This window comes from Lontra canadensis, unplaced genomic scaffold (assembly GCF_010015895.1).
Source record: "Lontra canadensis isolate GAN:19392208 unplaced genomic scaffold, GSC_riverotter_1.0 scaffold10, whole genome shotgun sequence".
In the NCBI taxonomy this organism is placed as follows: domain Eukaryota; kingdom Metazoa; phylum Chordata; class Mammalia; order Carnivora; family Mustelidae; genus Lontra; species Lontra canadensis.
This window is the reverse complement of record NW_022631004.1, coordinates 26649669-26664314: the sequence shown is the minus strand read 5'-3', so window position 1 is coordinate 26664314 and position 14646 is coordinate 26649669. Positions and strand designations below refer to the sequence as shown.

At 54.7% G+C, this 14646-nt stretch overlaps 1 protein-coding gene across 3 annotated transcripts in view; it reads right to left on the bottom strand.

Moving 5' to 3' along the window:
* LOXL2 (lysyl oxidase like 2) overlaps positions 1-14646 on the bottom strand; it is a 59478-nt gene that overhangs the window by 29948 nt on the left and 14884 nt on the right. For all 3 annotated transcript variants that reach the window (XM_032855810.1, XM_032855811.1, XM_032855813.1), the window contains exons 3-4: positions 8587-8798; positions 2671-2893 (exon numbers count right to left, since the gene is read on the bottom strand). In XM_032855810.1, coding sequence (XP_032711701.1) covers positions 2671-2893; positions 8587-8798 — 435 coding nt within the window. The remainder of the gene's footprint in view (positions 1-2670; positions 2894-8586; positions 8799-14646) is intronic.

Below are 14646 nucleotides of genomic sequence, written 5' to 3'. Positions count from 1 at the left end.
ATGTTCCTAGGAAGAAGTTGCTGTGGCTGAGGTCAAAGAGGTTGCTGCCTGTGTTCTCCTCAAGGATTTTGATGGACTCCTGCCTCACATCAGGTCTTTCATTCATTTTGAGTCTATTTTTGTTTGTGGTGTAAGGAAATGGTCCAGTTTCATTCTTCTGCATGTGGATGTCCAATTTTCCCAACAGCATTTGTTGAAGAGACTGTCTTTTTTCCATTTGACATTTTTCCTGGGTGCTTATGGTTTAAACGCCCCTAAGTGCTCACTGACAGCTTGGAAACCGGATGGAACACGGGGTTCATTTAATCACGTGGGCATAAGAGCCACTCTCCACCAGTGCTCAGACCAGAACCCGCATGTCTATCCTCTAGCCGAGGTTCCCGCTCAGCCACATGGCTCTCTCCCACTAGTGGTGCCTTGTGGCTGCCGTGGCAGGGCAGGGCGCAGTGATAGCCCCCAGGCTTACAGACCATGGGGACTGCTCTGAACCAGGCACTAGCAAGAGAAGAGGCACAGGGGTGTGTGCCAAACACCCGGAACCTTCGAGCTTTAGAGAACAAACCAGACTCTGCCGGCTGCAGCCTGTTTGCCGTGGAGCAGTGCCCTCTCCCCCCACCAGCCGGCCCAAGCTGTCTAGGTCGGGCAGCTGTAGCTCCCATGTTCTGGAAACTGCTCATATGGGCTGGTGGGTGGGAACAGCACATGGGAAGAGGAGGGGGGAGGACAGGAGGTGGCTGCTCATTTATGATGGGGCAGACCCTGTATTCCTCTAGCCTGATGGAGGCAGACTGCCCAAGAACCTCGCCCCAGCCTGGCAGTGACCATGCAGAGTCAGCTGGGCCCGGAGGAAAGAAAGAAACCAAGGGAAAATGTGATGTAAGACTCACTCCTCCCCCCCTTTTTTTTTCTAAATTCCTTTGGCATGAACTTGATTCCTTTGCTTTAAACCACACAGCAAAAGGAATTCCAAAACAGTAGGGTCTGGAATTCTGGATGACCCATGAGAAAAGCTTGGAGGCTGAGGCTGAGGCTGTAGGAAGGATGTGGCCATCACATCGTGTGGCAGGGGCGGGGGGCAAGCGAGGGTGTGGGGGGGATGCGGGCAGGGGTGTGGCACTGCCGGGGGTCTGCCTGTGTTGCCTGGCCGCATGCGTGTGCTGTGTGGGGGACCTGTGTATTTTGGAGGCCCCCGGGAGACTGAGGCGGCGGGGACAGCCGGCTGCTGGGAGCGTCAGGAAGGCACTCCAAACAGTTGATGGCCGGGCTCACAATATTTGTTTCACTCTTTTCACTGAAGACTTCTTCTTTGGTGCGAACACACCGCCCCCCACCTGGGAAGGGGCACCCAACTGGTTTATCTGCCTCCCGCCCAGGCTTCCCTCTTCCTTTGGATGAGGGTTACCACCCCCTTCCCAAGAGCAGGTCCTTAGATGTTGACGGGGAGAGGAGGTGGCAGAGGGGAAAGATGGGAGAGACAGGGAGAGGGGAAAGAGACACAGAATGAGGCTGTTTGAGACTGGGAAGGGGCGGCTTCTCCCATCCCATGGCCTGGATCCAGCTGACACACTGTCTATCCCCATCATGACCTTTCCCCTTCCTCTTACTGGTGACATGATCAGAGTTCACCTGCTGGTGTGAGCGTGGAGGTTTTATCTGGCACAGGGAACCGCTCCTTAATAAATGAGCGGCCACCCTTCCTACCCTCCTTCTCCTCCTCCCGTGCTATTGCCATCCCCCAGTCCCCTGTGAGCAGTTTCCAGAACATGCACATCTCAGAGAACCTTTGGTGGATGTAGAAAAAAAGGAAGGGTATGATTTTCAAGGAAGATAGAGGAGCACACGTCCCCTGTCTTAGAGGCTGCGTCAAGACTGCCGTGGTCGGGACAGTTCACCTGTCCTAAGAAACCAGACACTCAAAACGGGGCTGTCATTTATGTGAGCAGATGTACACCGACATATCTTGAGCGCACTCATACGCACACAGTGAACATGTGTGCACACGCACATGTGAGAACACACTTACACGTGAACACACATATGTGAACACGCGTGTGCACACACAGGTGCTGCTTGCACACTCAGAACGTGACTGAGGGCTACGAGTGACACAGACATGAATGGCAGGTTTTCCTTGTCTGTCTTGGTGAACGCTTTTAAAAATCTTTACACTTTCTGTTGCAGAACAAAACACGCTCGGAAACACTTGTAGCGGAGTTCAGGTGCTTTTGAGAATTATGCTGACTTTCCCACCCCCACCAATACTCCTGTCCTCTGGGAATTGAGCAGGACTCCCCTGCCCCTGCCTTTCAAGCCTGGCCAGAAGGCAGCGCACAGAGCCCATGACAGTGGATAGGAAGTGCTTTCCTCTCCTTGGTATCTGTCCTGCACGTAGAGGACTCTGGTCTCAGAGTGGAGGAGCAATGGTGGAAGTCCAGGTAGGGGTGCTGAGCATTTGGGGCTGGGGCCCTGCGGCACGTCACACTCTAGAGGTGGCATCTATGGGCGGGGCCGGCCCGGACAGGGGTCCCACTATGTTCCTGCCCTGTAGGCAAGTGGTCTAAGCTGGGGCCAGCTCTCCTTATTCTTTCCTGGGCGGGGGGGGGGGGGTCCTCCGCTCCCTGGCCTGCATCCCCCCCACCCAAGGAGCCAGACCTCTGGCCTTGTCCTCACCTCTGGCTTGTAGGCTTTCCGGAATCTCGAGGGCCCGTCAGGGCTGAAGACCTGGCCAGGCACACAGCTCACCACAGCCGGCAGCCCATTCTCACAGGTGACATTCTTCACGGGGTCCAGCAACACCTGCGGGCCGAGCTTGCAGCTGGAGATGTGGGCCTCCGTGCCCGTGCAGTCCATGGAGAACGGCCAGTAGCGCTGTTTCTTCCGGGCGGCAAACATCCTGCGGGGGCGAGACGGGCCGCCTGACCAGGGCATCATGGCACCCACCCGCCTCGTTCCTTCCACGACCGGGGAGTGGGCACGGGGCCAGCTGCTGTGCTGGCTTCTGGGGATCTGGTAGGGAATGAAACGGGCACAGTCCATGCACCTGGACCTCAGCCTCGCTGACTGTCGAGCACTCGCTGAGCACCTCAGCCGTGCGGGGCACCATGCTGGGCGCTGGGGAGCAGGACCTGGAAGGGCGGACGTGGCCTCCTTCCCCCAGGCAGCCTAGGTGCTAGGAGAGGAAAGACTCAGGAGCGAGATAACACTAAAGCCTATAAACACAAAACGCAGGGATTTAAATGAGGTAAGATCCCGGGTCCCAGGAAACCCTCAGTCCCAGACAAACAAGAACGGTTGCTCACCTAAACTCTTCAGAAAATTTCCACACAGTCAGTTGGGGTTTCTTGCCCGTGTCAACGGGCAGAACGAGCTGAGTGTTAAATTCTCTCCCAGTGACACACAAGATCAAAGGTGTGGATCCAATAAGAAGCAATGAACGAGAACAGTCTTAAATCACCCCACGGGCTGAATCAAAGCATAACTTGTCGGAAATGAAAATGGTCATGAAACTCAGCCACGGACCTTATCAAATCTTCACATGGGAGCTAGTGAGGCTGATGGTTTCCCTGGAGAATTGCCTAAGGGAAGGTCTTAGCCTGTATTATGCATAAAGTATTCCTTTTTATGTGTTTTTGGAAGGCAGAATGAAGGTCAAGGTGAGCCAAAGTGTTTTCTAAAACAATAACCAACTGATAAATAAGGAGCTGGTCAACAGAAAGGTAACTGTGCCTCAGTTTCCCCCTCTCCAAATGAGAAGCGAATGGGATCTCCTTGGTAAGACTGCTTATACCACCTGTGAAGCAATTAAAACCACACACAGGAAGGGCTTCGTCTGTGTCTGTAAAAGCACTGACAACTATCTTGTTAAAGGAGAAACAACGGGGATACGAGAAGGTAGGGCTCCCCAGGGTTGCCGTCCTGAAACACGTTCTCAGGGAGGAGCAGGATTTGAGCCAGGCTCTGAATGATGGTGGGATTTGCAAAGGAGGGTGTCACAGGGTGTCCTCTGTCCTCTCCTCAATGCTGTCCCAGCTCTCTGGGGGTCTGTGTGCTTGTCCCTGCTTGGCAGAACCATACACAGCCAGACAGACCCACAGCATTGCTGCCAGCTGCCCAGGGGAGGGGCCTCCCGGGACAGGCTGGCCCAGGGCACGGCAGAAGAGGGGGTCCTGTTTCTGCAGGGAGGGGAGGCCTGGGAGTTTCCACTTTTTTAAGGAGTGAAGGGATGTGAACAGCCTACAGACACCGCCGATATTTTTTCTTAACCCAAAATTTCGACGGGTAATAGTTCTAGTGTACCTGTGTGCCCAATGACAGAATCTTTGAAAAAAGGACTCTCCTGGGAAATTTCCAAGCACTGTGGCCCCTTCCCACTTCGTGCATACAAGGCTGCTGCCTTTGGAATCACAACCTCCAGCTTGTTCCCCATGACACCCCTACCTCGGACTGGAGACCACCCTTGAGGACTGTCTCCCGCTTGTTCCTCTGGCCACCTCCATGTTAGGTGAGCAAACCCACTAGGGGGAGACCAACTGCGCAAGGCCTAAAACATCCTCTTGCTTCCAGGGTTCAGTGAACAGCGCCCTCACTCAGCAAGAGATGTACTGAGCTCAGTAAAGACCACAGGGCCAACAGCAAACACAGATCTGCTCCTGCTTTTCCCAGACAGCCCCGCTTCCCTCTCACATCAGCTCACAGGAATGCACCGGGGCCCTCCACAGGCCTCCACTACGCAGGCAGCGGTTCCCCTCCCCCACTCAGTCACTCAGCGAGTCACCAGCGCCAGGGCCAGGCCCGGGGTGGGGTGTGGGGTGCAGACTCGAGGCAAATCCTGGGGAGGATGGGTGGACAGCCCGCGCCAGGTCTCCTGTTTGGAGTGAGGGGCAGCTTTGGGCCCGGGGGGCAGCCTGCTGGAGAAAGGGGTGTCTAGGCCTATGAACCCTCGGCGGGGCTGTTGACCTGAAAATGAAAAGTCCTCCTGGCTCTTCCCCAGCCAAGGGAAAAGCCAGATTTTTTAGGGATCCTGCCAGCTACTGTGTATGCCTGTTCCAAGGATGAATTCCAGAATTCGGGAAATAACCACAAGATGGGCTCAGGGACCCACTGGGCCCACTGTGAGACGGGCCCGAACTAAAACTCCATTGATCACCTGACCTCCAGGAGCCCCTCCTCTGACTGGAGAGCCAAAGTGACCCGTGGGTCTCCTGGAAGCAGTGTCATTCAGAGCCCGTGTCCAGTCATGCTAAAGTTCTGGTTATTTCCTCTTCCCTGGTGCACCTTTTGGTAAGAGGCCATTGGTCCCTTTGGGAAAGGCTGGGTAATCGATTAACTGGGGTCCTTCTTCAAGAGGACCTGGCCTCCCATCCACTCAAGGGGTCCTGGGTCTGTAAGCTGGCTCAGGTCTGGAACTTGGGGGAGGGGTGCGACTCTCTGTTTTTATGACCCATGTTCCATTTTTCTTCTCTCTCCTAGAGTTTCTGTCATCTAGAACGAGTAAGAATTCAGTAGGCTTCCTATCCATTGCTTCTAGGAACACCATGACCAACCAGCCCACACTATGGGTCTGTAGGGGTCAAGATGATGTCATTCGGGAACCACGCTCACCTGGACTGGGGAGGCTGAGTGCTGTCACCTGGCCTGTCCACCCTGGGATCCAGTCACACTCACCCCCACTCCGCAGTTATGGGGAGGTATGGCCTGTAGAGAAGAGCTCCCCGGGAGTTCTTAAGAACCCCAGGGTTTCCCACACAGATGTATTCCTCAGTCCTAGGGAAAGTGTGTCTTCTGGACCCTCCCAGGGTGGGTGAGGGCTCAGATGACAAGTGCACTCCAATGTTCCAGTCTCTGTAAGTCTTTGAATCCTTTCCTCTGCGTGAAACCAAGGAGAGCTGGCATGTCCATTTCGCTCACCGTGGGCCACATTTTGGTCCTAGTCTCAGCCAACTAACCACATAGTTAAAGTTTTCCCTAACTCCCGAGAGGCAACATTAGAGGCAGAATCTCAGCTTCGTGAGCTCGTATCAATAAATCAGCGTCAACACTGGGGTCCTGCTCTAAGAAAAAAAAAAAAAAAGACCACAAAATGCTCCTGACTCCAAGAAAGGGCCCTGAAGCTTCAGTCTGATTAGCTTCAAGGAGCATTCATGGTTCCCCGGGGCCAGAGCAGAAGTCCGCTCATGACAAAGCAGCTGACTCCACTCCCGGCAACCCAGAGGGCACAAGGACTCTGAGGGACATGCAGGAACCACCTGGAGGGCGGAGGGTGGCAAGCTGGGAGGCTCTGATGAAGAGCTGTGGCCCTGGCCCTGGGGATGACCGAGGCCCTTCAGTGGCCACCAAACACACCAGTTGGCAGACAGAGCAAAGGGGGAGAGGCCTCAGGCACCACCCAGGTAAATGTCTAAGGCTGTAAAGCTCCTTCGGACTGAGTGGAGATGGCTAACCCCACTCTAGACAGAATCACTTTGAGAACGATCTTCTTCCCAGGGTGAAGGGCCTCCCTGGGACTGATGGACGTCAGCAACAGCAGGGACAGGCTGTGGCAAGGGCTGGGGAAGGAGGCTGCTGGAAGGCGCAGACTCAGGGACCATACAGGGTGGCCCTCACTCGGCTCCCAGGCCTCTGCTGTCCATAGCCTCTCAGTACAGCTCCCAGACCCCTGTCCCAGGCCAGCCCTGCCCAGCTCCCAGACTTAACAGCCGCCCACCCCTGGTGGGGGCCTGTGCCCTGTAGCCAGGCCCTGCCTCTGGGGTCGAGCAGAGCAGGAGCCTGGGGCTGGAGGGGCAGCAGCAGTGTCGAGAACACACCTGGATTCCGCAGTGTCCTAGACTCTGTGACCCCCAGTGCCCTGACCTGCAGGCCTGCATCTCCTTCTCTGTGGACTGAGGACTCGGACCAGGTGATGTCTGAGGCTGTTGCATGCCCTGGGAGTCCCCGTTCGTCACTAACAGCTTCCTCCAACCAGCTGCTATCACAGTCCCAACAGCAGCACTGAGGCAGAAACTTCCCAGTGTGCCTTTCTCTCTGGGGACCCAGCTGTCAGCTGAGTCTCAAAGGCTAACAGGAAACACGCCTACAAGCTTTAGTGCCCGCCCTCCTGCCCTCTCCGGCTAGAGGTCGGGAATCAGCAGCGTCCTTAATCATCTCACAGCTTGGCTGAGAACACCACCCTCTGCCGTGGCCTTGGATGCCTCCCAGCGCTTGGGGCCTCTTCCTGTCCCAGTTTGAACAGGGAAGCCCGACACAGGGGTGGGAGGAGCAAGGAGACGGCTTCCAACCCGGCCCTTGAGAGGATCGCCCGGGGCACAGCCACCAAACGCAGATCTGAGGAAGGGGACTCAGGACCGTCCTCAGCTGGGGAGATGGCTTTCAAATGCTCTCTGTACAAGGCATGTGCGGCCTGGCCTTGGTCTGATGGCAGCCTTCCCACTCCTAGGACTGGGCTAGGGGCTGTGGTGGGGCCAGCCAGGGGAGGGGTTTGCTTTTCTTGGCTCCAGTGGGTCGGAAAAGCTGAGAAGGTGTCCCTAGGGAAGGAGCCGACCAGCTGGCAGGAGCTGACCAGAGACTCAGAGGCCTGAGATCACTCCGCCTCCCAGCTGCCCTGGGCTACCAGGAAGCTCTGGGCCGTATGCTGGCTGCGGGGGGGTGGAGGGGGTGGGGGGTGGGAATCAACACTGCAGTCATCCACAGGGGTGTTGTGAGCCTTCCTGGCTGCCCACGCTCACCCCTGCAGCCGACTGGGGCTCTAACCAAAGGCGTGGGGCCAAGCCCACGGAGGGATGCAGCCGGCCCTGATCCCAGAGATCTGGAAGTAGAGCCTGGCTTGGAACCCACGTCTTCTGACTTCGAAATTCCCTGCCCTTGGTTTGAACGGAGAGAGGCAGTGTTGTGAGTCTACACTCTCTAGGAGTGCAGACCCAGAAGCTGGAGACCTGTGTTCGGACCCTAGTTCCGACTTTCTTTGACCCTACTTCCTGGTGCTGTGAGGGTTCGGGGCTAGGAGCAGAGCCCAACCCACAGATGGTCAGAAACAGACCGTCGTTACCATTAGTAATAAACAGACCTCATTAATAATGAGGAAGACCCCACTGTCAACCAAGGTACTCCAGCGGCCAGCCTGTCAGGGGGCCGAATCCCTTCACGGGACACCCCTCGGGGCAGGTTACTCTGAGTCTCCTTGGTATCTCACCCCTCTGCCCCCCAGGGAGATGCTAACTTTGGAAACCACACCAGCACTGTAAGGTTTAACCAGGATGGGTGTAACTGAGTCAAATCAACCATTTTTTAATTTCCTGACAGTTGCTGAGAGGCCCAGATTATTCTCTGAATAATCACTTGCTGAGGAAAAGTGGACATGTCTCCTGAAGTTGGCGTTGCCCTGCTCCTGGCCTGGCTAGTACTGTCCTTGTTCGACCCCTGTTGTCACTGTGAGGACCGTCTATCCCGACAGGCAGGATTTCTCCAGGCTGGAGCACCTTGAACTTCATCTCTGCTCTCACCGACCTTCATCACACTTTGGCAAGCGCAGTGTGTCTGCCACGACATGGGGCAGGAAGGACTCTCCTTTGTTGGGGGGCGGGGTGCCCTTACTTGTACACTTTGGTATTGTATGTCTTCTCCCCGGGGAAGCCGAACATGCCGCAGACCACTCGGGAATTCTTGGCTGTCCAGTGCTTGTCACAGATCTGCTTCCAGGTCTTTCCGTCCTTCACCTCCACATAGCCCTCTGTCACGGGCATGCGCCTGCGGTAGGCCGACAGGATGGCTCGGATCCGGATGTCCTCCACCTGGATGTTCAGGTTCTGGAAGGGACAAGGCACAGAAGCAGAGGAGTTACTTGCCTGGTCTGGCCATGGGGAGGTGGCAGCTGGCCTCAGGTCCTGCAGGGCAGTGGGGGCGGTGTGGAGGGGTGGCAGGAGTGGCCCAGGAGCAGTCAGAGAAGAGGCCCGCAGGACCCCAGCAGCTTCTCCTACAGCCTCCAAAAAGCCCAGACAGCACAGTGCGGCAGCCTCCATCCGTGGGTTCTCAAAATAAATGTGGAACAGAGAACGTGTTCTCTTTGAATTCTCAAGTTCTATATTAAAAACAATTGGGATTTTGTATTTTGTATTTTACTCCAAAGCATGTCTGTGCGCGCATGTGTGCCTTTACATGTCGGTCTCCCCACTAAGCTTTCAGTAAGATTGGCACTGAGCTGCAAGGTCCCTGCCTTATGCTTACCCCAGAGGCCCAAGGATTTGATAGAAGGACAGGGGGCCTGTGGGGGGGGCAAGTTGGATGAGAGGAATGGGGGGCTACCCGGAGTTAGTAGTTCCTATGCTCACCCAATCTGCCCCCAAACACTACAGGAACTCCCTCCTGAATCTCTCCGTTCCAGCCCCTCCGATTTCTGCCCCTGTCCTATGGGACCACTACCAGCTCTTGCCAGGCTCCCTGGGTCCCTGCCTCCATCTCCCTCTTCCACCCATTGACTACAGGGCCAGCCACCAGAGGTCTTTTTTAGCAGAGTGATCTTGTCCCTTAACTGTATAATAAAGCCCAGATTACTTAGGGAGGTGGCCACAGCCGGTCATAACTGACGCCCCCTGTGCCTCCAGTCCCCTCACGGTCCCCAGCCCCAAAACTATACTCAGGTCTGGTTAACTGCAATATAATAGCATCTGTGTCCACGTGTGAGGCCCACAAGGAGTGTTCTACGTGCATTCTCTAACTTAATCCTCAACGAACAAAACTGGGTGGTTCGGAGCTATTGCCATCCCGTCTTCCAGGTAAGAGAACTGCCTGATTCTAATTACTCCCGAGAACCACCTGGAGGCAGGGAGCGCAGGGTGAGGAGCCCTCTGAGCCGGGCCAGGGAGAGAGGCAGGGGGCCGCCGAGCACAGGATCCTGGCAACCCAAGTGCCTGAGCCCCTGTCCAGCCAGGATGCAAATGAACCACAAGCTTGAACAGAACCATTATTTGGGTGCCCGGGGATTCATGTCTCCTCACTCCAGCTTCAGGGTGTAAAGCCAGGCCCTGCTTCAGCATCCCCGCAAGGCAGTGGAAAGTATGTGGGCTGGGAGTGATGGCATTTGGCACTGGTTCCCTTCCACGCAGAGAAGAAGGAAAGCGCCAGGGGCAGGGCAGTGTTTGCCAATGTAGATCCTGGATCATTTACAGCCTCCATTCAGGCCACGGGACCTGTGCCACCAAGACACGTGGACAGGGGTGAGCCAAGAAAGGGTCTGAGCTCCAGACTGGCCTTTGCACCAGCCCCCTCCTGTCTCTTCCCACCTCAGGAGGCGGGGCTAGAATTCCAGCGGGTAATGCATAATGGCCAGAAGGAAAGTTCCTGCTGAGGCACCCGCCCTGGGACTCCATGAGGCAGGCAGCTGGGGCCACCTTTATTAAATTCCGATCCTCCTCCCGCCACGCAACTCCCCACCCCCCACCCCCACCCCCCCTGCCAGCTGCCATGGGGCAGCAGTGTAGGATCACTGAGCAGAGATGTAAAAGTGACCCTCAGCACCCCAGCTACCAGCGTGGGACAGGGGACGCAGCAGACCTACCCACGTACCCTTGTCTCGGTGCAAGGTGGCATCTCTTCCGCAGAAATAGGACAGTGACGTGGGGGAGCCAGGTGGGCTCAAGGATGTGGGAAATGAGGTTTAGAGAAGAGAAAGTGCTAGAGCAAGGTGTCCTTGTCCTTGTTCTTCCACCGACTCACTGCCTCTGTGTGTCTGTGTGGGTCTGTGTGTCTGTACGTGGGAGTGTGAGTCTGTCTGGGCACCTGTGTGGCTCAGGAGAGGTCCAGAGAGGGACTTGTTCTCTCCAAAGCCTTAGAAAAGTCGTCAGGGTCGTTCCTCCAAAATGGAATGTCTCATTCTCTCCTTCCACGGAAGCAATGCCTTCCCATTCAGTCAGGCTCAAATTCACCTCATTCATTGATTCCTTCATTCATTCATTCAACAAAATACACTCTTTCCCCACTCGATGGACCTTGAAGGCTTCCTCCCTCTGGCCCCAAACACAGGGCCCTGTCTCTTCTATGAATAACAAAACCCGCAATGGCCCTCACTTATCAAACACCAACAGATTCATTACAGGGCCGGTTCTGGGCTCCCTCCATTCCCACGACAGCCCATGAGCAGGCCGATGGTACGCCCATGTTCCAGATGAAAAATGAGAAAATATGGTGAGGTTTCACAACTTCTCCAAATGCACACAGCCAGTAAGTAGGTAAACAAGGGTGAACACTGAGTTCGGACTCCAAGCCTGTGCTCCAGCCTTGGACTGCTGGTCTCTACCCTCCCACTCACGCCCTGTTCAGGGTGAGGTACTGAGTTGACCCACACAGGGCAGGGTCAGGGGTTCGGCCTTCTGGATGGTCCCCTTAGGGCCTGCACATTCGAAGCCCATCCTGTGCTCTGGTGGGAGAAGCCCTGAGTCAGACCAGAGTGTACGTGAGGGGAGACCTGCCTCCCAGCTGCTCCTGGACTTGGGCCAGGGGGCAGCAGGGAAACCCATCCTGGTGCACATTCAGAGCTCCCTGCTAGCTAATGAGCTCCCTTAGGCCGCTATGTGCAGGAAAACACACACAGACACACAGAACTTCCCTCCTTACTTCACCGCCGTGGAATCTCTTCCATAACCACAAGGGTTAGATATTTTTTTTCTCAGAAGTTCAACTCCAAAAGAGAAGAGAAGAGAAGAGAAGATGTGAAACACTGAAACACAGACACATTTTTCTTTCTTCTCTAACAGAGGGCTTTCTAGACGTGCTGGCTATACATTAAGACCAATAGCCTAGAAGCTCGTAATGCACCTGGCACAGTTTTCAGATTAAAATTAAAGTCTGAATGCTATCTCTCTTGCCAGAGATAAGAGTTCACCCAGATCTCCAACAAGGCCTTCCTCCAAGGAATTCACAGAACCTTCTAGACTCGTCCTACTCAGAACTCATCTCGTCCCCGGCGCGGCTCCAGCCCTGGGAGTGAGCACCAGCCACTTCCAAAAGGGCAAATCAAGGTGCAGGGAGGTGAGGCCCTGCCTTGCTTCAGCCAGAGGGGCTGGTGGAAAGAAAGGCTGACACAGGAGTACCACGCCTGGACTCCCAGGCTTGTGTCTGCACGACATTTCCCATTTGCAGCGTCTGTGAATGACTTGCAAAAATTCCACAATGTGACAGTCTGGGGCTGTCGCCAAGGAGGAAAAATCACCAATTTTGAAAGCCTAGTGGAAGATTGCATCAGGTAGAGATACCGGGGGAGGCAAGGCAAGGCCAGCAAGAAAGCCAGCCTATAAGGACATCGTAATTTGAGAACGAAGCACCCCCGTCCTGGGAGGCATGTTGGTAAGGGCCCCATCTTAGCCCAATTATCTTCCTTCCCTCTGCTTTAGAAGCTGTCCTTGAACATCAGCCCAGGGCTTCCCACCTGAGAAGGCATCCCAGGAGAGGTGTGGAGGAGGGAAGACAGCATTGGTGAGATACTCGAGCACACAGTCATTCCAACGAGAATGCACGGCTGGTTCAACCTCTGCTGGCTTACCAACCCCATCCCCCTACTGCTAACAGTTCTCTGAATCTTGCTCTCTAAGCCCTCAGCTGCCTTTATTCCGCTGTTTCCACCTTCCCCTCCTCAAGCCTCCCATCACTGCCCCAATCCCATCTCCATCTGCCAGGCAGGTGGCAACGGAGGAACCGCGGGAATGAAATGACTGGAACTCTGTCACTTCACACAGGCTGAGTGTCTCCCTGGTGTGGAGGATTTGCCAACCCAGTCCACCTCTCACACCAGCCTGCCCACTGCGTAGTCCTGTCTTGCTCCAAACCTTCCCATGGCTCCCCAGGCCTTAGACTCCCAGGTCTGATCCATACCACACCCTCCCTTCCCTTTTTCCAGCCAGCGACCTTCTTTCACTGCCACAGACATCACTCCTTAAAGCCCAGCACTGAACCTCACTGGAATTCTCTCTTCCTTCTCTCTGAGTCCTACTGACCGCAGGGACAATCTAATTCATGCATTTGAACGTGTCTGTTGAATGCTCCTGGCACCGTGTGAGGCCCTGGGACGCACGGGCCAACCCGACACACGTCTCTTGCTGTCACTCCTGACAGGATACAGACAGCACATCTCCCCCATGAAGCTCCCCTCCCCCAATATCTGGTCCACAGAGATTGGATTTCTTTATTCCCCACACATTTGCTTTTTTTTCTTTTTTTAAGATTTTATTTATTTATTTGACAGAGAGAGATCACAAGCAAGCAGAGAGAAAGGGGGAAGCAGGCTCCCCGCTGAGCAGAGAGTTGGATGCAGGGCTCGATCCCAGGACCCTGAGACCATGACCTGAGCCAAAGGCTTAACCCACTGAGCCACCCAGGCGCCCTGCACATTTGCTTTCTGAGTCACTCAGTTGGTCCTTGACTTAGCCTGACCATCTTGCACTCTGATTATTTATCTTTCCAGTGTGTTTTTGCCAGCTCAGACTGTGAGTTCCTGAGGGCAGGACGGTGCCTTATTCATTTCCGTCTCACCCATGGCCCCCAATCCCAGACACGACACATAGTGGGTCCTCAAACATTTTTGGAAGGAACCAATAATGGTTTTTAAAACTCCAATCACAAGAATTCGTCTTAGCTGAACATTGAGCTCCCGAGCTAAAAGTGTAATAAAGACTCCCTTTATTCTTTGTTTAATGCAAAATAAACAACCAAGCAGCACTTGTTTCTCTTCAGAGCATAAACACTACGTGTGTGACCTATGGATGGACAAGTAGGACGTCTACACTCTCTCCACGCGCACCCTTGTCATCCTGGCCATTAACACCCTCCCTCGCCTCTCAAAACCTGATGCTAAGGAAGTTTCTGGGCTGAATTAAAAGCTGATCTGACCCTCAGCACACATCTAGGTGATTTAGCTAAGTGGGTATTCTCCATAAACAGCATGAGGCATGCTGTAGTTGAAGAATCTGGCCACACTGTAGATACTTTTTTTTTTTTTTTTTAAGATCTTATTATTTATTTGACAGAGAGAAAGAGCACAAAGCAGGGGGAGCAGCAGGCAGAGGGAAAGCGAGAAGCAGGCTCCCCAATGAGCAGGGAGCCCGATGCGGGGCTCCATCCCAGAACCCTGGGGTCATGACCTGAGCCGAAGGCAGACGCTTAATGGACTGAGCCACCCAGGCGCCCCTGTAATTATCTCCTTTTGATGATCAAATCAGGAATTCACAGAGTAAGGAGCCAAGTAAAACGACACATTCTCTATCCAGGGACTTCCACCGGGTCAGATGAAGAAGGGGAAGAAAGAAGGCATTGCCGTGATGGCTCAGCTCTGCGGGATGGCCACCAGTCAGGTGGGGGTGGTGTGGAGAGCTGAGGTCATTCTGAGCCACCAGAGGAAAAAACCAGCACTCTGTCCAGGCCCTCCTCCTATAAATCAAGAGACTTACAAGGTTGCTGGAAAACCGAATGCTTTGTATTTCATTTTCCAACCAGAAAGCACTGGGGTAGGTAACAGAGACTGCTTCTTTGGGGAACAAGCAAGCCCTCCAGTCTGCAGGAAGCTGGCGGGACACCTGCTCCAGCAGCCAGTCCCTCTGAGCCAGCAGGGGTGGCTGAGGCCACAGCCCAGCCAAGTCCTGGGCCAGACTCCCAGCTGGGGGTACCTAC